Source organism: Rhinatrema bivittatum, chromosome 15 (assembly GCF_901001135.1).
Source record: "Rhinatrema bivittatum chromosome 15, aRhiBiv1.1, whole genome shotgun sequence".
NCBI lineage: Eukaryota > Metazoa > Chordata > Amphibia > Gymnophiona > Rhinatrematidae > Rhinatrema > Rhinatrema bivittatum.
This window is the reverse complement of record NC_042629.1, coordinates 45,040,291-45,066,951: the sequence shown is the minus strand read 5'-3', so window position 1 is coordinate 45,066,951 and position 26,661 is coordinate 45,040,291. Positions and strand designations below refer to the sequence as shown.

General features: G+C 43.2%; 1 protein-coding gene and 1 long non-coding RNA gene across 2 annotated transcripts in view; one reads left to right on the top strand and one right to left on the bottom strand.

Moving 5' to 3' along the window:
* Positions 1 to 26,661, bottom strand: part of CASR (calcium sensing receptor) — a 129,930-nt gene that overhangs the window by 30,288 nt on the left and 72,981 nt on the right. Inside the window, exons 2-4 of the mRNA XM_029579015.1 lie at positions 24,773 to 25,225; positions 20,909 to 21,215; positions 19,816 to 20,697 (exon numbers count right to left, since the gene is read on the bottom strand). Coding sequence (XP_029434875.1) covers positions 19,816 to 20,697; positions 20,909 to 21,215; positions 24,773 to 24,963 — 1,380 coding nt within the window. The 5' untranslated portion in view covers positions 24,964 to 25,225. The remainder of the gene's footprint in view (positions 1 to 19,815; positions 20,698 to 20,908; positions 21,216 to 24,772; positions 25,226 to 26,661) is intronic.
* Positions 1,013 to 26,588, top strand: LOC115076964. Its single transcript, XR_003852919.1, has 3 exons — positions 1,013 to 1,107; positions 1,396 to 1,432; positions 26,491 to 26,588. It is a non-coding gene; the product is annotated as an uncharacterized LOC115076964 (long non-coding RNA).

Below are 26,661 nucleotides of genomic sequence, written 5' to 3'. Positions count from 1 at the left end.
CCTAATGTTTTTTGTTTGTTTTTTTAAAGGCCAGGCATCCGAAACAAAACGAAATTTCATCCTGCGTAACTAAAACTAACGCTCTCCATCTTGGACGATCGGGCTTTAGACTGGGTTATAGTACAGAAATGTCCTTACCTGCCCTATCAAACGAAGATGTAAAGCAGATTCAGGTCAGATCGTGCTCCTTATTTCATCGATATGCGCGCGGCTTTTGATTCCATCATTTACAATCTGTTATTGCAACTTCTGCCAGAACTGGGTTGGGCAGGGACTGGTGTGAAGTGCTTTCACTCTTACCTAACAAATCGCCTCTTCCAATTACTTTAGAATCAAGTTGCGTCTATTCTAAGCCTTTGCTATTCGGAGGTGCCACAGGGCTCCAAATTAGCCCCAGTTTTATTCAGTTTATTTTTGGCTCCTCGTGCTACTGTAATTCAGGACCACGGCACTAGCTGTTACCTACATATGGACAATGTTCAGCTGGTTGCTTTTATTAAATCTAATGATTGGTTTTCACCAAACCCTTCGTTAGCAGCAATCGCTACGTGACTACAAAACCACACACCGAAACTTAGCCTCCTCGAGACAGAAGCTATTTGGTTAAGCAACACAATCCGACCTCTACTTAGTTTCCCTATTTTGTCTAGAATTGTGATCCAATCAGAAAATCTGGTCATTGTCCTGGCAATGGAGTGTGATGCTAAATTATCCCTGGATGACCAGATCTCTGCCGTTGTCAGTTTCCAATGGAGTCTGGGACCTAATGGAAGCAGTAAGGGAGGCGACATCGTGGCCTCTCCTCCTCGCGCGGCCGAAAGTGCTGGGTCCGCACTGGCGGGAAGAAGCAGCAGAACGAGCGGCGCGCGCCCCGCCGGGGCCGTTGAAGGCAACGAGGGCTTCGGCTCTGCCCGCGCGGCGTTTGGGCGTAGGAGAAGTGGCAACAACAGCACTCTCTGGGGCCCGAGGCCTCAATAAAGAGAAAGAGACCCTGCTGCCAAGGGGGGCTGAAGGAGGAGGCTGCCGTTGTGCTTCTGACGGGGAAGGGGCAGGAAGCGAGTGAGAGAGAGAGCGCCGGCGTGCGTGTGTGTCTGCGTGTTGGAGCAGGTCTGTATCTGAAAGTGTGTTTGTATATATATGTGTGTGTGTGTTTTGTGAGAGCATGTCTGTGTGGTGTTGGAGCATGTCTGTTTCTGTGGGTGTGATGAGAATATATCTGCATCTGAAGGTGTGTGTGTGTCAGAACATATCTGTGGGTGTGTGTTAGAGCATGTCTGTGTGTCTGTCTGTCTGTGAGAGCATTTCTGTGTGTGTGTGTGTGTGTGTGTGTGTGTGTGAGAGAGAGAGGAGAAGCATTGTAAGCAACAACCCCACTCCTCTCCCTTATTAATCTAGGACAATCTCAGGACATCTGGAAATCAAAAGATCCCAGGTATGGACAGTGAATTTGTAAAGTTTTAAGTATTGGGTGGCGTTTGTATCTACTGTTTTGAAATATTTTATTGGTATTTGGAAAATTGATATGAGTTTTAAATTATTGGATGCTATTATATTTGTCAGCTGTTTTGAACTTTTTTTTCTGTTGATTTATGTTTCCTGATTTTATTGTTTGATGTTTATGAAGAATTGTAATGCTTCTGTTTTTCAATTGTTGCACTTCATTCATACTCTGCTTTTCCTGTCGATAGCAGGGCTGAATTAGCCATGCTGTCTGAGAGGCATCATGACCTGAAGTAGTTGGAGTCTCCTCAGCTAGTAACAGAGCTTTGACTCTGTACGGCTGTGCAGTGGTGTTCCCGCGGTTCCCTCTCCTCTTCAGTTTCTTGTTTTTTTCTCCTCACATATTTTTTTCCTCAACAAATTTTTCATCTAATTTTTTGCGATTTTCTCGCCAAATCGAATCGCCAGATGGCTCTGAAGCCTTCGGGATTCAAATATTGCCAATGTGGCAAAATTATGTCCATAACGGACGGACATAATTATTGCTACCTTTGCCAAGGCCCAGAACACGACCAGGCGTCGTGTAGAGACTGCGGCCGCATGTCTCCCTGGGCTCAGCGTCAAAGGGCAGCAAAAATAGAATGCCTCCGAACAGACTCCTATGCTCCACCGACCTCCGCCGGGAGCGGCGATATCGAGCAAGGCCCACAGGAAAAAGGCGTCTTCCTTAGGCCCTTCCGAAGCGAGGCGAACTATCCCATCAGGATTCCAGAAGCTGATGCTCCCTTCATCTCAGGTTGGGGCTCCGATGAGAGAAGGCAAACTGATGGACAAAGGAGATGCGTCGATGGGTGTCAGGTCTTCAAAGCCTAAAGAACCCCTCCATTCGGCATCAAAACAACGGAAACAGGACGCATCTAAGACGCACGGCGCATCCAAGGCGCATGGCTCTTGCACGGTGCACCAACGGCGGCACCAATGGCGCATGGGCACAGGTTTGACGCATGGCGCATCCAAAGAACGTGACGCAGTCACGAAACACGACGCATCCAAGCAGCACAACGTGGGCTCGAAACAAAGTATATCTAAGAGGCATGCCGTGGGCTCGAAGCAGGTCGAGCCTTTAAAGCACACTGCACAAAAGCAACACCGTGCACACAAGCTGCATAGCACAGAAAAGCTACACAGCGCTTCTTTGAAGTGCAGTGCAGCTACTCAAACTAGTTTGACATCTCCGCACGCTCTATCTTTTGAACATACTCCTAAGAAAAGGGAGCTAAAACGAAAACATCTAGAGGATTCCCCTTCTCCTTCCACATCTAGTTGAGAAATCGACGTGGAACTTCTTTCGGTATCAGGGTCCTTCCATTACGAACAGTCTATTGGGAGTGACCATTCTTTCTCGGGGATGTCAGCAGTCTCTAGGTTCAAGAGATTATCTCCTGTACTGCAAACTCCTTTGGCTAAAAGACGACACCTATCTCCCGTCATCAGGTCCACATCCCAACTTGTGGGAACCTCGCCTGAAAGCATTTTATTAACGGCTATTCCTGCAAAACAGAAGAGACGGAACATACACATCCCTCCGCAAGGAACACTTGCAGAATCTGCGATGTCAAAAATATCATACGTATTGGCCACTTTCTTTAAAGACCTAGAACAAGGTAATCAATTACCAGCTGAAACTTCTCCACAAACGTCTACACCACTTTCTCCGGATCCTATCCAACAGGACCCTATCCCACAACCGGAACTTCAACCAGCCAGCCCAGTTTCACAAATTTCGACTGTTTCCTCTAACTCTTCGACGAGACTACCATCGGGTCCCCTGGAGGGTCCACCGCAACCTTATTCTCCTCCAGAGGACTTAACCTACGCTAACTTTATTGATAAAGTAGGTATCCTCCTTCAAGTCCCGACTGGGAAAGTACCAGATCCCAGAGCTGAGATGATGGGCATTCTAAAAATATTCGAAGCCCCCGCTGAGCCAACTGCCCTTCCACCGCATGATGTTTTACAAAATCTTCTATTAAAGATTTGGAAAACCCCTTTTTCCACTACTGCAATCCAGAAAGATTGATCTAAAATACAAAATTAGAAATTCATCTATTTATGAAACTCCTCAACTCCCATATCATTCGGTCGTTGTGGAATCCGCTCTTTCAAAAGCAAAGCATTCCAGACTCCACTCTAACGCCCCACCAACTAAAGAGAGTAAATGCTTGGATGACTTTGCAAAGAAGGTGTACCATTCCTCGATGTTGACCTCCAGGATACAACACCACCAATTTTATACCACGCAGTACCTCTTTGAGACTTTGCAAAAATTACGTCCACTTTGCAATTCAGAGGACAATACTCTTCCACAACCCTTTCTAGACCTCGAAGAAGGTCTCAGACATCTTCTATGATCCGTTTTTGAGTCATTTGAATCAACAACAAGAGCTTCTGCTACAGCTTTCGCTGCCAGACGTCTGGCATGGCTCAAAGCGAGTGCTATTCGGACAGATGTCCATGAAAAGCTGGCAAATATTCCATGTGCTGGAGACAATCTTTTTGGTGACAAATTCACAGATACGGTCTCTCGTCTCAAGGAGCAGAGCTTAGCGGAACAATCGCTTACCTACCCATCAGAATCGCACAGACATCAACAGAGATTTCCCACATCTTACCGTCACCGTTATTACCCACGGACATATTCTCGGCCTTATTCTCAATACAGGCAACTACCATATGCTCCTCTTTGGTCCACTCCCCAACCTACGACAAGAGGGAGACCCAGGCAGCAGAGACAACAGAAACAGACTCCGGCACCACAACAGAAGCAGACACCTTCTTTATGAGTGCAATTCAGCCACCACCACCCCCAGATTTCATAGGAGGTCGCTTTCAATTCTTCCTAGCCAATTGGAAATCCATTCCTTAGACCAATGGGTGATCAACATCATCAGGGAAGGTTACCATCTAAATTTCAAATCCATCCCACCTCTTCCTCACCTGCCTTTAGAATGAACCATGCCCTCACATGCAATATCCCTCAATGCAGAGTTAACCAGCCTACTCCTTCAGAATTCCATTCAAACAATCCCTCCACTTCAGAATCAGGGATTCTATTCCCACTATTTCCTTATTCCAAAGAAATCAGGATGTCTCTGTCCTATTCTAGATCTCTGTTTCCTGAACCAACACATTCAGAGGGAAAAATTCAAAATGACCTCTCTCAAGAACATCCCACCTCTGATACAACCCAATGATTCGTTATGCTCAATTGACCTGAAGGATGCTTACTCCCATATACCAATTCACCCTTCCTCCTGGCAATATCTCTGTTTTCAAGTTCAGAATACGCACTACCAATAAAAGGTTCTCCCCTTTGGACTGTCCTCAGGGTATTTACAAAATGTCTAGCAGTGGTGGTGGCTTACCTACGACAACTGTCAATCCAAATATTTCCTTAACTAGATGATTGGTTAATAGTAGCATCTGATCCGTCCACTCTGAAGGCACATACATTGCGCACAATCAATTGTCTCCAAACACTGAGATTCCTAGTCAGCTTCGAAAATTCCCACCTACAACCTACGCAGACACTTCAGTTCATAGGCGCTCTTATCAACACGACACAAGAAAGAGCCTATCTTCCATTGGACAGGATGCACACACTTATAAAGTTAGCGCACAAGCCTGGTCAACAAAAGTAGACTTAGTTTTTGGGTACTTGCCAGGTTCTTATGGCCTGGATTGGCCACTGTTGGAAACAGGATGCTGGGCTTGATGGACCCTTTGACCCAGTATGGCATGTTCTTATGTTCTTAAAACTCAAGCATCTGCACGCCAGATTCTTCAGCTTCTAGGTCATATGGCGGCAGCCATCTATGTGGTCCCCCACACCAGACTTCACACATGTCACTTACAGTGGGGCCTAAAAACGCAGGGGTCTCAGTTTCATCAACCACTCACTTGCAAAATTCACATAACCAACTTAATGAAGGAGGACATTCGATGGTGACTGTCTCCATCCAATCTCTCCACGGGGGCCCCCTTCTGTCTACTCCCTCATCATTTCACGCTCACCACGGACGCGTCCAGGAGGAGCTGGGGCCCACCTGGGTGACCTAAAAACCCAAGGCCTCTGGACTCCCCAGGAAGCCACATACCAAATCAACCTTCTAGAACTACGTGCCATTTGGAAAGCACTTCAAACCTTCTCCACTCAAGTCCAACACTCAAACCTTATGGTTTATACCGACAACCAAGTGGCAATGTTTTATATAAACAAAGGAGGAGGATCCGGTTCTTGGATGCTATGTTGGGAAGCACTTTGAATACTTCACTGGACTCTCAAGTTCCAAATCTCCATACAAGTCACTTATCTTCCCGGCCTAGACAATATAACAGCAGATCGTCTAAGCTGAGTTTTTCACCCTCACGAATGGACACTGAATCCAGACGTAGCAATGAACATTTTCCAACAATGGGGTTTCCCCTCAATAGATCTCTTTGCAATGGAAACCAACAGACAGGTTCAAACCTTCTGCTCCATTTATCCCAGCAGCATACGCTTAGCCCCAGATGCCTTCCTCATTCCATGGACACCAGGCTTGATGTATGCTTATCCTCCCATTCCACTAATCTCTTGGACAATTCAAAGGTGCATACAGGAGATGGTGGACATGATTCTCATTGCTCCAGCATGGCCAAGACAGCCGTGGTATCCGTATCTAATGCGTCTTTCCATACGCCCACCAATACTGCTTCAAAACAGTCCAAATCTTTTGACGCAAGAAGGGGGTTCTCTCCTCCACCTGATGAATCAATTGCTTCATCTCACAGCATGGAGATTGAACGGCAAGTACTGAATCACCTTAGTCTATCTAAACAGGTGGAAGATATCCTCATAGCATCCAGAAAACCGTCCACCAGGCGTAAACTATACAGTAAAATGGCATCGCTATCTAAACTGGTGCAATCCTAGGAACATAAATCCTTTTTCTGCTACCGCTCCTCAATTACTTCAGTAACTACACACCCTGTATGAAGCGGGTCTGGCGACCACCTTCATCAAAGTCCACATCAGTGGTATCACTGCCTTTCATGACCAACATAATGATCTGCCTATTTCAAATCATCCATTAATATCTAGATTCATGAAGGGCATGTTACGACTTCGCCCACCGGTGTACCATGGGATTTAAACATAGTTTTGGAACAACTCATGCTAGCTTCCTTTGAACCAATGGACATGAGCCACATAAAATATGTCACATGGAAAACTGTTTTTCTAGTGGCCATTACATCAGCAAGAAGAGTCAGTGAACTCCAAGCTTTGGTTCACTACTCCCCCTATCTAGAGTTTTACCATGACAAAGTGACTCTTCGACCTCATCCCACCTTCCTACCTAAGGTGTTCTCCGTGTTTCATCTCAGTCAAACTATCACTCTCCCCATTTTTATGCCAAAACCACATTCTAATGACCGAGAAAAACTTCTACATACTCTAGACTGTAAAAGAGCTCTAGCCTACTATAAACAAAGGACTCAGTCCACTTCCAGGCACTCTCAACTGTTCCTATCTTTTAACCCCAATGATCCGGGATAGCCCGTTTCAAAAAGGACTATAGCCAGTTGGTTATCACAGTGTATTCTATTCTGCAACAATAAACGTTCCATCAAACTTGATAGTTAGCCTAAGGCGCACCAGATACGCACCACAGCAGCATCAGTTGCGCACTTGCACAATGTTTCATTGTTAGATATCTGCAAAGCGGCAACTTGGTCGTCCATTCATACCTTTACGTCACACTACTCTCTACAACAACAAACGACCTCTGATGCAGCACTGGGCACTGCAGTCTTATCTACATTAAAAAAGATATGAGACTGTCTACTACTTCAAGGGTTGCTGTATAAACCTTCAAAAACATTATACATGGATGCAACCCGGGAGCTTGGGACTCCCAGACAGCATGGCTAATTCAGCCCTGCAATTGACGGGAAAAAGCAAGTTTGCTTACCATAAACGGTGTTTCCGTAGATAGCAGGATGAATTAGCCATGTGTTCCCTCCCTCCTCCCTAGACAGTCAGCTACAGGACATACGGATTTTACCTTACCTCTCGCTTGGCTACAAAGAAACTGAAGAAGAGAGGGAACCGCGGGGGAACACCACCGCGCAGCTGTACAGAGTCAAAGCTCTGTTACTAGCTGAGGAGACTCTGTCTACTTCGGGTCGCGACGCTTCTCAGACAGCATGGCTAATTCATCCTGCTATCTACGGAAACATCGTTTATGGTAAGCAAACTTGCTTTTATTGTGGTTTACAATTCAGTCTTTGCATATTTGTGTTACTATTTTATGGTCACTTTATTCTGCATTTAGTGAGGTCTGTTTGTATTTTGCATGTGCGACTGAGCTAACGTATTCAGGTAGTGTGTAGGTTCTGTGTAGGGATCTATAGTAGCTTGGCTTTTTCTGTTTTCCTAATAGTAGGTGTATTGACATTTTAGGACTAGGTGTAATAATTACAGTGTTGTCTTTTCATAAGTAGGATTGTTAGTGTTTGAGTGCTGGCAGTTACTGTAGTTTTGGTATGGAAAATATACTATATTGAAATTATCATTCATTTTACTTCTGGCTTTTTGAGGACCAAGCCCGTACCCAGCACATTACAATAGACCTAATACCAATTCCAAGGGACTTTTTACTTTTTTGCAAGATTTTACAGCACTGCATGTAAATATAATATACATGTTATAAGTGATATTTTTACCTCAGAAGATTGTACTTTAAAAGCTCTTATTCATGTAAAATCTATTATTGTAATTGCATAATTTTTAATTGTGTTTAGGGAGGATGTGACAGGGTGGCTGGGGAGGGGGCGATGCAGGCTGTAAGTTTTGTCTAGGATGCCTAATACCTTTCCACTGGCCCTAAATGGAGGTAATTTTCAAAGGGAAATGTAAATGTAAGATAGTATCATAGCAATTTTCTAAAGCCCATTTACCCACGTTAAATGCACTTAATGCAGGTAAAACCTACTGACAATTTAATACCTTATAATGTAGCAATTTTCAAAGGCTTTTGATAATTGCTACGATATATGCTATTCAATTGTCAATAGGTTTTACTCACTTTAAGTGTACTTAATGGGGCAGATTTTAAAAGCCCTACATGCGCCGAGCCTATTTTGCGTAGGCCCGGCGACACGCTCAAGCCCCGGGATGCGCATATGTCCCGGGGCTTTGTGAAAGGGGTGGGGCAGGGGCGGGACCGAGGCCTCTGGCACAGCGGCTGTGCCAGGGGATCGCGCGCCGGCACTTGGCCGGCACGCGCAACCTATGCCTGCCCAGAGGCAGGTGCAACTTCCAAAATAAAGGTATGGGGGGGGGGGTTTAGGTAGGGCTGGGGGCCAGGTTAGGTAGGGGAAGGGAGGAGAAGGTGGGGGTGGTGGTGGAAGGAAACTTCCCTCCGAGGCCGCTCCGATTTCAGAGTGGCCTCGGAGGGAACAGGGAAAGCCATTGGGGCTCCCCAAGGGCTCGGCACGCGCAAAAATCGGGCGTAGATTTGTGAGCACTGGGTTGCGCACACAAATCTACACCTGCGCGTAGGTACTAAAATCTGGCCCAATGTGGTTAAATGGGTTTTTGAAAATTGTTATGATAGTATCTTACATTTTCCTTTGAAAATTACCCTGTAAGATTGTTGAGCCAAATCAGTTTTTTTTTTGTCAGCAAGAAGGATCTGGAAGCATTGTCCCTTTAACAAATGAATTGTATTATTTTAAATGTGTGTATTCTTGATCTATAATGATTTGTGTATTGTAACCTGCTTAGTACAACTGGTTTGATATAAGTAAGAAATTAATGTTTTTAAATAAATAAATATCAAGGGTGTACTGTCTGGCAGATTAGGCATATTTAGTTAATCCAAAGTATTGCAGCAAAATTACTCATTGGGGCAGAAAGATCTGATTGGGTAAATCCACTCCTGATTAAACCTCACTAGTTACCACAGGATTAAATTTAAAATATTGATCCTTGCTTATAAGGCTTTGTACTGGGGAAAACCTTGCTACTTAGCTAATCTCTTGTTGCCTTATCAATCATTAAGGCTTCTTTGAGCCACTCAACAACATGCGATTGCATGTCCCCCAGAGAAATCTCAGATCAGCCAATAAAGCTCTATTAACCATACCCTTGGTCAAAACAGCAAAACTGGCCCAAGTTAGAGAGAGAGCACTATCCTTAGCGGGTCCAATATTATGGAATACAATGCCACTCGAAATAAGAATGATGAAAGATTTAAAACTCTTAAAAAAAAAAAAAAAAGCTTGAAAACTTGGCTCTTCAAAAAAAGCTTTTCACAATGAGGTCAATGAGTAAGAACACCTACTCATAGCTGAAAGTCACCTAAAAGTGTAATTGCTTTCTTTACTATTTTTATCATAATTAAGTATTAATTTAAGAGGGACAGTATAAAACGTATATGATTATCCAATGAATCATATAAATGGAAGTTCCAATCCACTTTCCATATAGAATAGATTTTGTAACATGGAACCGAAAATTGATTGGCACCCCCTAGATAAATGTACAAAGCAAACTTATATACGTGCCTAATTGTAAACCGTTGTGATGGTGTATTACTAATACTAAACGATGGTATAGAAAAGTTTTTAAATAAAAAAAAAATAAAATAAACATCTTTTGATGACTCCTTTGCTAACTGTAGGGCGACTGTAGAAGACCCATAAAAAAGATTTTAGTTTAACAGTTCCTTCTCTTGTGAATACTTTGCCAATTGGTTTTGGAAGAAACAAATTATCTGAAAATTCAGAAAAGCCCGAAAGCATTTCTAGTTTCTCAGGCTTATGGTGATGTTGTTCCCTAAAAACATTATGGGGCGGATTTTCAAAGAGTTATGCGCATAACCCCAAGAATCCGCTTCTGCGCGCGCTGAGCCTATTTTGCATAGGCACGGCGACGCGCGCAAGCCCCGGGACACACACATGTCCTGGGGCTTGAAAAAGGGGGCATGGAGGTCTGGGGGTGGGGCTGGAGCCTCCAGGCACAGCGGCCATTTGCAGCTGTGCCCGGGATCGCGGGCCGGCCATTGGCTGGCATGCACAACCTATGCCTGCCCAGAGGCAGGCGCAACTTCTAAGTTAAAGGTAAGGGGGAGTTTAGGTAGGGGTGGGTTAGATAAGGGAGGGGAGGGGAAGGTGGGGGGGGGGGGGGGCGGAAGGAAAGTTCCCTCCGAGGCCGCTCCGATTTTGGAGCGGCCTCGGAGGGAACGGAGGAAGGCTGTGCAGCTCGGCACGCGCAAGTTGCATAATTGTGCACCCCCTTGCACATGCCGACCCTGGATTTTATAACATGCACGCGGCTGCGCATGCATGTTATAAAATCGGGCGCAGATTTGTGCGTGCCAGGTTGCGCGCACAAATCTACGCCCACGTGTAACTCTTAATATCTGGCCCTATATGCTTTTATTAATGTTATGGAATATAATTCCTGCTCTTTTATGGAAACCATTTCTGAAATAATCTTTTAAGCTGTTAAGATTATTATTAATTGTTTTTAATGTGATATTGTTGAGCTATATTTTTTAAATTATTTGATGTATTTTATGGTATTGTACTTATTTAATGCTTTAATTTATTCGTGTTGGCTATATTTGAATTATTTTATGATATTGTAATAAGTTTTGTATGCTTTTTATTTTTAAGTTTGGCTGTTTACCTCATTGATGATAAATACTAATTTGCTGTATATTACATGCAAGAAATAATAATAATAAAATGGTTCATGTCATTTCAAATGCAAAGCAATGCAAATAATATTTTCAATGTCATTTTGCAAATGAGAGCACATCCTCACTGAAACAGGAGACATGAGAAATCAGGGATGCCTGGTCCAAACCTCGTTTTCATCAACATTGTGTGTGACCCCAGAAGAATACATTTGCTTTTGACAGCTTGGCTTGTCTGGATTATGGATACATGTATGCAGAAAAGACAGAGGATAAGGCCAACTCCGTGGCTTGATCACAAAAGTGTGTGCCATGGTACATGAGACCTGCTGTAACCTTTAGTTGGGTGGGGCATGGCTGGACAGGTGGCTTATTAATTTATTTAAAACATTTGTTACCTGCCCTTCCAGAGTTCAGGGTGGGGTACACAGGTACACCCATATTAAAGACATGCATATACACAAGCTTGCAAAATTACGACAGAAACAGCCAATATGGGCAATTGCTAGGCCCAAAGTCCATGGCTAGCGGGTCAGCTGGTTGAGGCACATGCCTTTTGAAAGAGGAACATTTAGAGTGCCTTCTTAAAGAATTTTTGATCAGTGATAGACCTTATTTCAAATAGAAGAAAATTCCACAGATTGGGTCCAGCCATAGAGAAAGCACACTCCCTAGTCTGGTCCAGATGAACAAGCCTTGGGGAAAAAACTTCCAATAGCCCTTTTCATAGCTTTCAGCTCTCTGTTATACCAAATTAAGGCCTGGATTTATCAAAATGCACTAAATATCACATGCGTTAGGAAAAGGGGCATGTTTTATGGTAATAGGCTGTTTATCACAAAGTGCGCTATCTTACCGCAAACTGCAATAACTTTTTCACACTTTGCGGTAAGTACAATTGATGCAATTCCTACCTACAACCACTGGGGGGAGGGGGTGTGAGAGAGAAGGAGAAAGCGTGCCTAGCTATAAGGTCCTCATACGAGTAGGTATTTATACCTCTATAGGAGGCCCACCTTGTTACTCGAGATGAGGTTTAGGTATTAGTGTAGGGATTAGGGGCCACTTTGACATGCAGAGTGCGACGTACGAACAGAACAGTGCACTCTTGTGAAGATTTGATTTACCCAGGTAGAGAGTCCATCAAGCTAGGTTGAGAGAACATTGCACAAATCTCATCTTTGGGTGAGTTTCCTCACTTCGAAGGTCATCAAATCTTCACAAGAGTGCACTGTTCTGTTCGTACGTCGCACTCTGCATGTCAAAGTGGCCCCTAATCCCTACACTAATACCTAAACCTCACCTCGAGTAGCTAGGTGGACCTCCTATAGAGGTATAAATAAGCCAGCCCACTTGGCCAGAAATCCTGCCCCAAACTCCTCCCCTTTTCCTAATTTGCATCACACCAAGCGTTATGGTATTTTCGCATGCGTTAAAGGCATTTTCGCATGCGTTAAAGATGCCTTAACGCATGCGAAAACGCCATATAGCACTTTGATAAATGACCCCCTAAGAGATGTGCCAAAAAAATATGGCCCAAGATCAGATCTCTGCGGGACACAGCCCTATAGCCACCAGGCTGGCCCAAATATCTCTTTTTAGCAGCAGGGTGGGAATATCACCAGACACTTTGACCATTTATGCAGCCAGAGAGTGGAACACCAAAGAGAAGCCCCTAGCATTGAGAGCTACCATTGCTCCTCCGAAATTTACTGTGCTTTCCTCTGACACCACCTGCACCTTCATTCCTGCATAATCAATCAGTGTGTTTAAATTTTCATGACCTGTGTCTGCAGACTTTTTTGTGTTTCTAAATTTAGCCGCACTACATAGTGGCAGAGCTGTTGTTTAATCATTAGCTCATCACTTATAAAAGTGCAATGATTACCAGATTAAAGGACAACAGCTGCTGCAGCTGTTCCTTCTAAAACTGAGTGAAAGTTTTTGTTGTGATGTTTCTTATGCACCCTGATCTTTCTCAATTGAGGTAATTAGAGAGTTCTTTAAAAAAGTTTTCACAAGGGTCTGATCTGGATTTGTAAATCCTATTAAGGGACTATTCTTATTTACTTATTTAAAACATTTACATTCCGCAATCTCTCAGCAAACACTGTCTGATGTTTTTATATGATTTGCAATGTGTTTCAAATCAGATTAAAGCAGCATATAGAAAATCATAAATAAAATACCTTAAAACAAAGTAATACATAGTTTCACACTAATAAAACATGTTAGGAGGCCTGCTGTTTACCAACACCATCCACCTCAGGATAAGCTTCCAGAAGAGAGAGGTTTTGAGACCCCTGCAAAATTTTCTCAATTCTAGCTCATCCTTAAGATCTCTAGGCAATTTAATCCAAAGAACCGGGACCATAATAGAAAACGCCCTTGTTCTGATACCATGCAAACGACAATATTTCGTTCTTCAGCTGTTCAAGGGGTATTCAAACCTTAGGTGGCTCAGAGTGATATCAGCAAAGCTGCTAGTAGTGATTGAACTTATATCCCAGTGCATTGTGGGATCTGTAGTTCCTGCTTCTTCCAGGGGGAAATCAGCATTACAGAGACCATAGTACAACAGGAGGGGGTTAGTACCCTGGTTCGTGCATGCAGCCTAGGATTTAACTGTTGCACAATATGGTTGTACACGGAAAAAATATTATATTGTAATTTTTTTTCATTTTGTTTGTTGTTTTTTGTGGGGTGGGGGGGGGCAGTTGTTTAATTTTTGTTCATGTCATTTTCAGTGTTTGAGTGCTAAAACCATTTAGCATACACTAAAATGACACACAACAAATTTTTGTTTTTATTTCTTTGAAGATGGCATGAAACAACTCAACATATGTAATGCTACACACCACCATCACAAAATGTTACTTGAAAGATTCAAAAAAGGAAGAAGGAAACCACCACAACACAAACATTAAATTAATATTTTGGAATTTTTCCTATTTACAACCAAGCTCGCTTGTTTAAACGAAGGAATAGATGTTCATTCTTAACCCACCTAACATATATAGGATATTATAATTACAGAGGGAGTAGAACATTACATTTTTTTAACTTCCTGCTTTCTTTTGCCTTTCGATTTCTCTGGATGACTGCCCCAGGTAATCCAGGTCTCCTTTGCTGACAGCAGGCTGGCGGGGAGATGTGGTCCTCAGAAATGGAATCCTTTGGTACCCATTCTATGCCAACCGGGGTTGCCCCTGCCAGGGGAACATTCTCCTCCCTGAAACCTGAACATGTCTGTGTGACCCAACAGCACCCTAAAATTGGGGTGGAGGCAGGGGAAGCGAATACCCTCCCCACCCCAGACAAGGAGCCTATTCCCCCAGCTGTTTCCTCCCTTCCCCCCAGTATGATTGATTGATTGGAGGGAAAGGCACTTAGCACTCATTCACCCTGAACTTCACGGTGCCCCCTTTATGCCTCGCCCCCACTTACAGACATTTCAGGAGCCACCGCTGTACTAAAGACAGCAAAGTTTGGAGAAGGGTCTCTTGCAAATCAAGCCATGAGGACAGCTCAGAATCTTCTCCCTTACGCTTCAGTGTTTAGTATGGGACTTAAGTGACTATTTTGCTTGGATTGCTGCTATCCAAGGTCAGACAGCGACAGAGGCAAACACAGAGTCATGAAGGAAATATCCAGCTGTTTCTAGAGTCAGAATCTCATAACAGCGAGAACAGAAGCCAGCAGCCATGACTCCTAAAGTGCTTCATCCCCCTTATGTAATCACCAGAGAGAGAGAGAGAACAATATGGAATTCAAGGTCATTTGAAGGTGAATAGCCTGTGTGCGACTGGATTGAATTGTAGGATGAGAATAAGACAATTAGCAGGGATTGAAAATTGGCTTGCAGGGTTTGTTGAGTTGTAAAATAAAATGTTTGGTTTCCTGATTTCCTCTCATTTTTCTTTGCATTAAAAATGTTTTCAGAATTTGGACCCTGGTCAAGGTGGCAAAAATAAAGGATGATGAGGGGAATACATATTGGTCATGTGCTATAGAAGTCTGTATTTTTTTCTCATGTGATTTTATTACCTTGGAAATGTGGGAATCTGGAAATGAGTTTGTGAAATTCTACATTTGAAAGTGGAATTATCTTATCAAATGGTTATTTGGAAGTCACTGGCTTTAAAAGCAGGGCTGTCAACAGGGAAAAGTAAACTGATAGACCTTTTGCTTTCAGTTGCAATAAAGCTAATAATGTGTTATTGGAAAATTAATACTGATTTGGATGTAATCTACCACTCAGGATGAATTTTCAATATGAGCAGAATATAAATGATTTAAAATATATAAATACATGTAGTGGAATGCTGTTTGTTTGTTTTATAAATATGAAGTTGTGGAAGCTGAAAAGTGGAGCCAGTTAATTGCTACTAGGGCAATTGGGCTCCCATGCCAGAATTTGTATCTTGATATTATTCTTTTTGTTTTCTTTTCCTCTGTAACTGTGGTTGCATACTATGCTTGGATTAATGCACTCGACCTGTCCTGTTGAGAATTTGTTCTGTTTGTACGTAAAGAAATACAATATTTTTTGAGTTGTAACAGTGCCGTTCAGAGATAGTGAGCATTGCGCCAACTGCTTGCAGTCGCTGCTTCAGCTCGATAAACGTCTTCTGCATTGACCCAATTCCAAGAGCCTGAGGGGCACAGCAAATCGGGGGGGGGGGGGAGGGACAGCCTAGGAAGTCTGTGGTTTGGATGAGATACCGTCTGAGGCCCTGTCTCCCCCATGGTCTGGCACATTGCACAGCGACAGGGCCAAATACCAATGCAGTCTGTATAATTTTTCTAATTGCCAAATGAATTATTCAGTTCTATCAATGCAGGGCAATCTTCACTCCCAACCCAGCATCTGGCAGGTTGCCTAAAAAAACAAAAACAAGATGATGCCTCTTAGTGCCTCCATTTCATAAACAGTACAGAGTTTGCTTCTTCCAATAACTTTATCAGTTTCCCATGAACCAATGGAAGCAGTGATCAGTAGTTCAATTGACTGAAGCTGGAATGCAAGTATTAAAGAGATCCAAGAGGTGATACATATCTCATAAGATGAGCCAGTCTGCCGCACAGGGCATTCGGCCCCCAGCTCTTTATTTTTATGGCCTGAGCAGTTTTCTCTTGATCCTTTGGGGCTTCCTGCTCAATTGGAACCTGCTACTACTGGGCTACAGTACCAAAAGCCATCATTCACAACTACCTGGGGAATTTTTCCTCTGTTTTGTATTTTTCCCCTCCCCCGAGCTTAACCTAGCCCAAAGGATGCAGTGAGAATCCTCAGCTGGGAGCCACCTACCAGCGCTTCTTCTGGAACCCCTGCAATCAGTGAATCTGTCCACTATATATCTTCATTGCATGATGAATGGGACTCCCTCTCCACCCCCATTGCAGCATCCCTAGTCCAGACCTGGAAATCAAACGCCACAGTCTTGCCACGGAATTGGACCTCTGCTACTGTTTTGTATATGTTTAGCAGAATGTTTTCTTTTTTTCCAGGCAGTTCTTTCATGCTTCTTTGAGCATTCAGCAAAGTTGGTCTTTATTGGGCTATGGCAACATGAGCCTTTCTTTGCAACTACTCAGAACTTTTTTTTCTCCCTGTTTTATGTCTCCCTCCAAACTCACTTAGCTCAGCCATTGCAGTGACAGTCCTCGGCCAGGAACCATGAACCAGGGCTTCTGGAACCTGACAACAGTCAGTCCTTCGTCTGGTCATTGCACGGGGTGGTGGTGGGCTTCTAGAGGGGCTGTGAATGCAGTGTCACCAGCCCAGGGAACAGAAGACAAGACCTGGGAATCAAACCCAAGCCCTTAGTACCAGTTTGACCCCCAATTCTGTAGAATTTTGTATGATAGAATAATTATCTGCATTTTAGATCAGGCACATGACAGCCTTAATTTTGAACTCAGAAATATCACTAAACTATGAGCAAATGAAAAGCAAAGAAACCAAGGCTGCAATTTGTTACCTGGGAAACTGGAGGCAGGCTGTGAGTGGGCACTAGTGGAGTGCAAATGCTGCCAGTGCTAAGAAAAACTGGCATCCAAAAGTGAAAAAAGTCAAAATCAAGAAGCAACTGAGGGAGAGTCTTCTAGAGCCACAAACAGTTTGAGGCCCCTCCCCCACCTCCCAGAAAATGAAGAAATAAAAGGAGGTAACCCATCAGCCCTGAAATATGTGTGTGTGTGTGTGTGTGTATAGGGAATGGGGAAAGGGAGGAGGAGCAAAAAACAATTTTATATTATTTAAATATCTTGAAAATTTAGAGCAAAACTTGAATATACTGCATGCTATCGTTTCTTCTCAGAATACTCATGTATAAGATACCGAAGAAGCGAGCACAGACCTGGTGATTGAGAGAGTCATGTGCTTGAAATAGATGTGTGAGAGTGAGGTGTACAAACAGACATAGTGTTAGAGTGTACACAGTATATAGTAGTGCTTTGTAGTACTACAAGATATAATGGTGAAGGCATCCTGAGTGTGCATGGAATAGTCTCGTATGGCTGTAGTGAGTGTGCGCTTTGAGATGAACATCACCCGGAGATTCCTTGGTGCAATGCTGTGTGTCAGGCTTTGTGTGGTCACAATTGCAGGGCACATGGGCAAAAGCTTGCATGCTTGTTTACAATGTGTGTATTGCTTGTGTGTGTATGAGGGAGAGAATGTGACCCTGAGACACAACAAAGAAGAGAGGACAATTAATATGAGGTAGGTGAAGATGATAGACTGGTTGTGCAGAATAAAGGGTCTGGCAGAATGCTTATATAAAGACAAATATTGCGATCTTCTGCAGAGAAAGTGGTACTGTCCCTTGTAAAGAAACTTCAACCATTCAAAAGTGTAGACAGCACTTTTTAAAAATAGAAATGGCTTTTTTTCAAATTTCTCTCTCAGGGCATGTGATAGAAAAAAAGCATGGCATGTGTAGTTTAAATTGCTTTTCCTATTTCTGCTTTAAAAGTATAAAAAAAAAAAGTGTGAAAATTGCTCCCCATAGACTATAATGGAAGTGGTGTGGTCACTCCCATAAACTATAATGGTAGTAGAGCAGTCACTTATATAGACTATAATGGTCATTCCCACAGACTCTAACAAGAGTGGTGAGATCACAGCCACAGATGATAATGGCAGTGGTGTAGTCATTCCCATAGACTATAATAGCAATAGTATGATCATTCCTACATACCAGGGGTAGACAACTCTGGTCCTGGAGTGCCACAGACAGGTCTGGTTTTTAGGATATTCATAATGAATATGCATGAGGTATATTTACATGCACTGCTTCCGTTGTATGTAAATATATCTCATATATATTCATTGTGGATGTCCTGAAAACTAAACCTATTTGTGGCACTCCAAGACTGGAGTTGCCTGCTAATAGCAGCAATAGAGTCACTCCCATAGACTACAGGGAGAACAGAGATATTATCACTGCCATAGATATAAACTGAATTTTAGGGTCACTTCCATAAACTATAATAGGAGCAGTGGAATTACTTCTATAGACTGTAATGGCAGAAGTGTGGTCACTCCCATAGGGGTAGATTTTATAAATCTGCGCTCGCGCGTACTTTTGTTTGCGCACCAGGCGCAAACAAGAGTACGCAGGATTTTAATAGATACGCGCATAGCTGCACGTATCCATTAAAATCCAGGGTCGGCGCGCGCAAGGCTGCCCAAAATTGGCAGCCTGCGCCTGCCGAGCCGCGCAGCCTGCCTCCGTTCCCTCCAAGGCCGCTCCGAAATCGGAGCGGCCTCGGAGGGAACTTTCCTTCCACCCCCCCTAGCCCTATCTAAACCCCCTCCCCCATGTTGCACATGTTACGCCTCTCAAGGCAGGCGTAACTTGCGCGCGCCGGGCCGGCAGCCGGCACGCCATGGTCCGGAGGCCGCGACCATGCCCCCGGAATGCCCCCGATGACGCGCCGGCCGCAATATGCCCCCGACACGCGTGTCCCGGGGCTTGTGCGCGCCGCCGAACCTACTCAACATAAGCTTAGCGCGCACAGGGGGAGTTTGGGCCAGGTTTTCGGGGGGTACGCACGCATCTTACCAGAAGATATTCCTGTCCATAACTGGAATAAGTACATTCAAGAATGAGGGTTCTGGGAGGCAAACAGAAGGCACGTGTGTGTGTGTGAGTGAATAACCTTTTGTGGATTGGTTTGTTGGTGGCATGGAGGACAATATTGGAACCTCAATGGTGGCTTTGCCTGTTGCATGCCCTGAATATCTTTTTTGAACTGTACAGAATATTTTCCTAACCACCCCAAACATCTTCTTTTATGACAGTTATTATTTGGTAAAACCTAAACAGACCAAGGTATTCGCTCTCCAGAGCCAAAAAAAAAAGGAGTGAATTGAGTACCAAATGAGCTAGAAGGAAAATCTTGAACACAAACTGGATTCAGAAGATGAGAATGAACATTTCATATCACAGAGAAATTCTATTATGGTTTATAACCCTGGTAATTAAAACTAGATTTTCCCAAGTTTATCACTATGATACAGCCATTTTTTATCTGAAGGTTAGTTCTGATGTAACTATAAAACTGGAAAAAAGTTTGTCCATAAAAAAGCATGAACATCTGTACATTGACAACTTACCTGCCAAGCTTCAACCTTCTTGATGTCTGCACATGACCCATTGGCAAAGAGCCCTTTTCCAGGGGTGCATGTGTATATATCTTGCAGGGCATGGGCAATGGAATACACAGCTAAGTACACATTGTAGGATATCCGCAAATGAGTGAAGTCCAAATAAGGAGTCTCCACACTGGTAATGTTCTCTTTCCCTGAACATGGAGGACGGAAAGCTGCTGTAACATTCCTAGCTTGGATGCCTTCATCACGGTTTTTAAGAAAGGCAGAGGAAGCTTGGGGATTCTTTGAATTTCCAACAATGCGGCAGTTAAAAGTTTCCTCCCAAAATTCGTTGACAAGTCCGTTGATGACTGATGGTTTGGGATGCACTTTCTGAAGAAATTCACGAAACCCTGGAATTTGCCCAGCCTTCAGAGCAAATCCTATAGTGCCCCCAATCACATGGAAAAACTCTGGCATGGCTATCAAGGAAGAGCTAGCCCAAGCCTCACTAGCCAACCAAATCCGCCCCGTTATGTTGCGCTGGACTATTTCCTTGATTAAAGGCTCAAGGTCTGGACCACTGGAGAAGACAACAATCACTTTAGCAGTGGAGTTCTGGATAACCTCCACCACATGCTGAATATCCTTTTCTTCAGAGTACTGGGAGATGAGCTCGCTGAAGTCAATGCAAATATCCCGCTCCTCGGCCTCCTCCCGGAACTTTTCAATCCCCGGTCGGCCATAGTCGTCATCAGCTGCGATTGTCCCTACCCAGTTCCAACGGAAATACTCAATGATGTCTGCCATTGCTGTAGCCTGGTGCTCATCATTGGGAATGGTGCGAAGAAATGACTTGAACTGGTTCTTGTTGCTCAAGAGTCGACTGGATGAGGCATAACTGACCTAGAGCGAGGTAGAAAAAGAATACAGACCATTAAGAAAAGGGTTGAAAATTGCTCAGTTCATTGGTTTAGCTAAAGCCATATTGTGATTTTAGTGAGATAATGCAGACTTAGCTAAGAGCACATCAGATTTTTAAATTTTAAATCATCTAGGTTGAAATGATAATTTATTTGTGATAATTGTTCCTTAATCCAGAAGAAACATATAGTACCTGAGGTATGTAAAACAGTCCTAGCAGGTTAGCCACCGCAGTAGATACCCCTGACCCGGTAGCTCCCACCACTGCAATGGTAGATGGGATGTTCTCTGAACAGTTGCAGAAGTCATCTAGGTTCAAGGAGTCAATCTTGTTTTGGGCCACAAAACTAAGGGTGGCCTCCAGGGCCTTAGAAACAGTGTTACAGGTGTCAAATATCCTATATCCCAGGGTTATGTTGGGAAGGAGGGTGGTGGTGTTGTTTATCTCCTCTATGGCAAAGATCATAGCTTGCAACCAGCGAAAGCCTCGAAAATTATACCTAAATAAAAAAAAAAACGGCACAGTGAAACACAGAAGGAAACTATTTAGTAGAAAAGTAGAAAAAAGTAGAAAAGCTATTTACAGTACTGAAATAACTTGTAATATCTCTTGCAAATATTGTATCTACTGATCCTTTTCTTGGCCCATCAGGTTTTGTCTGCTTCTCTAGGTGACCTAGAGAACCTTAACTGGGGTGTTGGTGCTATGATCTTCATTTACAATTATGGGATATTTTTTCCCCTTATTAATTCCCTTCCTCTTTAGAAAACCTATCTGAGCATGGTCAGGGGCCACAAACAGTAGTTCCCTCGGGAAACCAGTACATGTACATCGTGAGTCTAGCCAGTAAGTGGCACGGTTGAGACTTCCCCTTTGTACCGTACACCAATACTTGATGATGACAGCATAATGGTTCATTCATTCATCTAAAGGAAACCACCAAACATATTCAGAGGCCAGTGAAATTCTGTTACCCTTTCTATTTTCCTTTAAAGAAACGTGTCCATCCCAGATTGAGCTGCAAGCATTGTGATTGTTTCTGTGATGTCCTCTGTCAGACTAGTCCAGAGACTTGTCACTTTCTGTAAAAAAAAAAAAATAAAAAATGCTGCCTAGTGTTACCCCATTTCTGACTGATGTGGCTTTCCAGATAGGTTTTGAATTTGTCTTGTTGTGTCTTCAGCAGTTGTTACCCTTCCTTTTCGCACTGTTAGAGCATTCTGTGTGACTGAGGTCAGTTCTGCTTTCTGTTGTGCAGGTGAATGAACTCTAAATTATGTGGCTGAATTTCAGGTTAATGAAGGGAGCCCATTTCTTGTCCCGTCTGGCTGATAAGATAGGGAGATAGCTAGCTCTAGACTGTAGAACTCTGAGCATGTATTCCAGCTAGGCAGAATCAATGGGAACTGCACAAACCACCCTTTCCTTTCCTTGGAGAGTCAGTAGACTTCTGGTCACCTTAAATTTGCTGCCAGAATAATAACAGGGAGATGGGGAGGCCTAACTCTCAACCCCCAACTGCCTCCGAAGCAGAAGGAACAAGCAGTATTCTTAGCAGAAGGGACTGTGAGGAAAGAGCTTGTCAAAAGCATCCACATCTGTCTCAGCAATCAATATGCAACCAGTGGATCTATGTGGACAGTTGCTGAGGATGATGGAATATGAGGGGTGGGTAGGTGGGGAAGGGGGTTTCCATCCACACCCATGAGAACCCCGGTCTAACCTCCCAGACCAGGGCAACCTTCTCGTTACATGTAAACCGGATTGATTTGTATTGCATACAGGAATTCCGGTATATAAAAATTAAAAATAAATAAATAAATAAATAATGTGCCATGCAAAGGTTTATTGAGCTCAGCAAACTGTTGTACCCAGCAGATTCCAAACAGTAGATCTCATTCCTTGCTCCTCTCTTCCAGGGCTAAGCAACAGTCTTCCCCAAGTCCATCTGGCTCATTTCCACTCCCAACAGTGATGAATTCCTTAGACCCTTTAACAATGCATTTGACCTCTTTATTCAATAAGCCTCATTACATTCCTTCTCTTCTTTAAAACAGCAGTATTGAGTCATTTTTTAATAATTTCTTTTACAATTAAAACAAATTAAATCATTAAGATCTCCTTTATTATTTGTTCTGGTTTCTTTTTAATTTCTGAGATGTAGAATCCATTTTCATCAGAAAGCTCTGCAGACGTCCCATTGATATGTGTAAATTACAAGTATGACACAAGGGGTAGAGGCCTGCATGAGGGTTTGCGACGTTGGCTGTTTTTATCTGCGAGGGGGTCAAGTTGGCAACTATAAACACAATCAGGCCGATACAGTACAGTGCACTCTGACGGAGCGCACTGTTAACCTGCCCTTGGACGCACGTTTTCCCTTACCCCTTATTCAGTAAGGGGAGGAAAACGTGCATCCAACCCGCGGCACCTAATAGGGCCCTCAACATGCACATGCATGTTGAGGGCCCTATTAGGTATGCCCGTGGGATACAGTAAGAATAATGTGCAGCCAAGCCGCACATTTTACTTTCAGAAATTAGCGCCTACCCAAAGGTAGGCGCTAGTTTCTGCCGGCACCGGGAAAGTGCACAGAAAAGCAGTAAAAACTGCTTTTCTGTGCACCCTCTGACTTAATTTCATGGCGATATTAAGTCGGAGGTCCCAAAGAGTAAAAAAAGTTAAAAAAGAAAAAATTTTTTTAAATGGGTCGGCGGCTGTCGGGCCGAAAACTGGACGCTCAGTTTTGCCGGCATCCAGTTTCCGAGCCCGTGGCTGTCAGCGGGCTCGAGAACCGACGCCGGCAAAATTGAGCGTCGGCTGTCAAACCCGCTGACAGCCGCCGCTCCGGGCTAAAAGGAGGCGCTATGGACACTCTAGTGACCCTAGCGCCTCTTTTTGCCCGTTTCTACCGCACCACCTAATTTGAATACTGAATTGTGCACCGGTGAATGGCCAGTGCGCGCGCCGGGAGAGCGGGCGTTTGTCCGCTCTCCCGCAGACTTTACTGAATTGGCCTGTATGGCAGGGCACCTACACTGCACCTGTCTATGCTTTACCTGCTCTGTGGATAAATGGAGGGCTTCAGTTCCTAGTACTGCCAATCTGGCATCTTTCTTAACTGCTAAAATTTACTAGGGAAACATATTAAAGTATTTTCAAAAAAGAAGAAAAGAATATGGCATCTGATTTAGTTTCATCAAAGAGTGTAAAAAAAAAAAAAGTCACCTAGCAAGTTGCAAATAAGGTCTTTCTGATTGGAGAAATGATATATTTATGATTTATCTACTGTATCTAATGATTTATTGTTTTTATGTATTGATGTACCTTGCTTTTGAATGTAATGTGCATTGAGTGCTGACTTTGCCAGAAGAACGGTGTGCCCCAACCAAATTTACTGTACATTGCAATACATTACAAGAGATATTTGAACTGTACCTAGACTGTTGTTGTCAAGGAGATGGTTTATGAGGGGGACAGATGCCTGGCAGGATACAAGTGGGCAAAATAATTGTGACCGGGGCAATCCTAAACCATACCTCTAATTGGGCATTCCCTTGAGGATGGAGTTTTAGATTCCAACTACTGGTTGAGTTATTATCCAAAATACGGATAAAAAATAAATATGACATGCTCCCCAATAGTTTCAGGGACTTTTGTAATTTTTAACCTGATGTATGGTGTTTGTTATTTCCAAACTCTCCCCAAAGAAAAAATGGGTGAATAACTGAATTAGATCTAACAATCACCTTGCCCAAAATATAAATAATCTGTTTGTATGGTCAACAAGCCTGGAACCATCATCAGCTAATTGTAGAGCCATTCTGGGAAACTCTAGTTACCTGAGACACCTGTCTGGCAGCATTGAAAGGACATGGAAACTTCTGGTTTAAATGTATGGTTTAAAACCTGTTTTGGGGGTTACTGTCAACAAACATTTTAATTGCATTAGAGAACCTTAGTTTAATTCATGTTCTGCCATTACTGGAAGAGTCACTTTGAATCACTCTATTACTGTATGCAGTATGGAGGTTATATATAGAAGTTCCAGTTTACCTTATGCACTCCACCGATTCTGGCCTGGACTTTAAATCCTGCTCTTTTGCAGCAACACCAAAGTGGATGGGAAAGAGTCCCCCAAGAATGATGTCTCCGGTCTTCTGCTCTCTCTGATTTGGTCCGTAGGCAGCAGTGTCCCATGTAAACCCCAAGAGTATCAAGCAGCAGCTGTACAGATTCATTGTCATTCCCCCTCACCAGGTCGCCGTAGCATGCACACCAGGGGACGAGACGAGGGGGGGCAGGTTCTCCAGGCTCGAGAGGAGCTTGCCTTCTCTACACCGGAGCCTTGACTGTCACGGTCACATGTCTACAGTGAGAAGAACCACAGAAAGGTTGTTTTTGCGCTGACAGGGCTACCAGTATTGCTTCCTCCATTGCACAGTGAATCCGGTGCTCCCTGGTTCTTCAGAACCCAGAAGTCACATGGAGCTCATCGTTTCAAAATCTCTGGAAAACAACAGTAAGAAAATAACAACATTGATTTAATATAGTAGTAGCCATATTAATTTCCTGGACATCTCGATAAGTTTAAAGGATAATCAACTACACACAACAGTATATCGTAAACCGATCGAACGTAACACCTTGTTGAGATTTAATAGTTGTCATCCTACGGCGTTTAAGAGGGGATTGCCTGTAAGCCAATTTTTTAGGCTAAGGCGAATATGTTCAAATCATCAGGAATTTAAAAGGCAAGCACGAGACATGGCATATAGGTTTTTTGAGAGAGGATATCCGTATGATGCTGTTCAGAAAGCTTATAAACGCGCTAGATATTCTGATCGATCAACCCTGTTGGAATATCAATCCAAAAAAAGTGTGACTTCAGATGTATGTGTTCTTCAACACTCAGATAAATCCCATTTAATAGTAAATAGTATTAAGCATCATTGGCACATTCTACAGTTACATTCTACAGTATTTGTAGACTTTCCATTATTTTCTTATTCACGGGGCAAAAACATAAAGGAACATATGATTCGTGCGGAGACTCGTATACGAGACACTGAATTAATGGAAGAATATCACGATGTATGTGGGGAATGTGATATGTGTATTCAATCAATTACTGGAACAGATTGGCAACATCCTAGCACAGGAGCAATATATAAAAACAAGATTCATAACTAACTGTTTATCTACTAATGTAGTTTATTTAATTCAGTGTCCCTGTCCATCTATTTATGTGGGACGAACAAGTAGACAAGTTAAGATCCATCTCAGAGAGCACCGCAGCCGGATAAACACGCTTAACATAGAAGCTCCGATGGTAAAACACTGCGTTCAAAATAACCACCAATTTCAACATTTAAAATGGACAGAAATAGATCAAATAAGGTGCCCAGTCCACAGAAGTGATATTCAAACAAACATGAATTTTTTCAAGCAAAAGTGGATTTTTAAATTATCCGCCCAAAGTCCATATGGTATGAATGATGCAGTAGATTGGGCAACGTTGATATGATATCACATATGCAGCGTGTTACAGGATTGGTTATGCAGGGATGGGAAGGTACCGATTGGCTGTTGTTGTATCAGAGGGTGGGTTTAAATACCGCCTCGGAGTAACAACATGGAGGATCATTCTTTGGGAAACGCTGTAAGCACGGAAAGAGTGACAGCACAGAAGTACGGAGCGTATGTATATTTGATAATGGATAGAAGATTTGATTCAACTTTTTGGTATGTTTAAATACTCTATTTTGTTGCAGAAGCATATAAAAGTTGAAACATTGCCCCTGACGAAGCATTTAAGAAACATGAGCCATGTCGGGCATATGGACATAACATCACTCCTTCAGCGTTTTGGTCACTCAGCACAAAAGGATAAGTGTTATTCACTATATAATTTAAAATAAGAAAAAGTGAAACCAAGACCGATG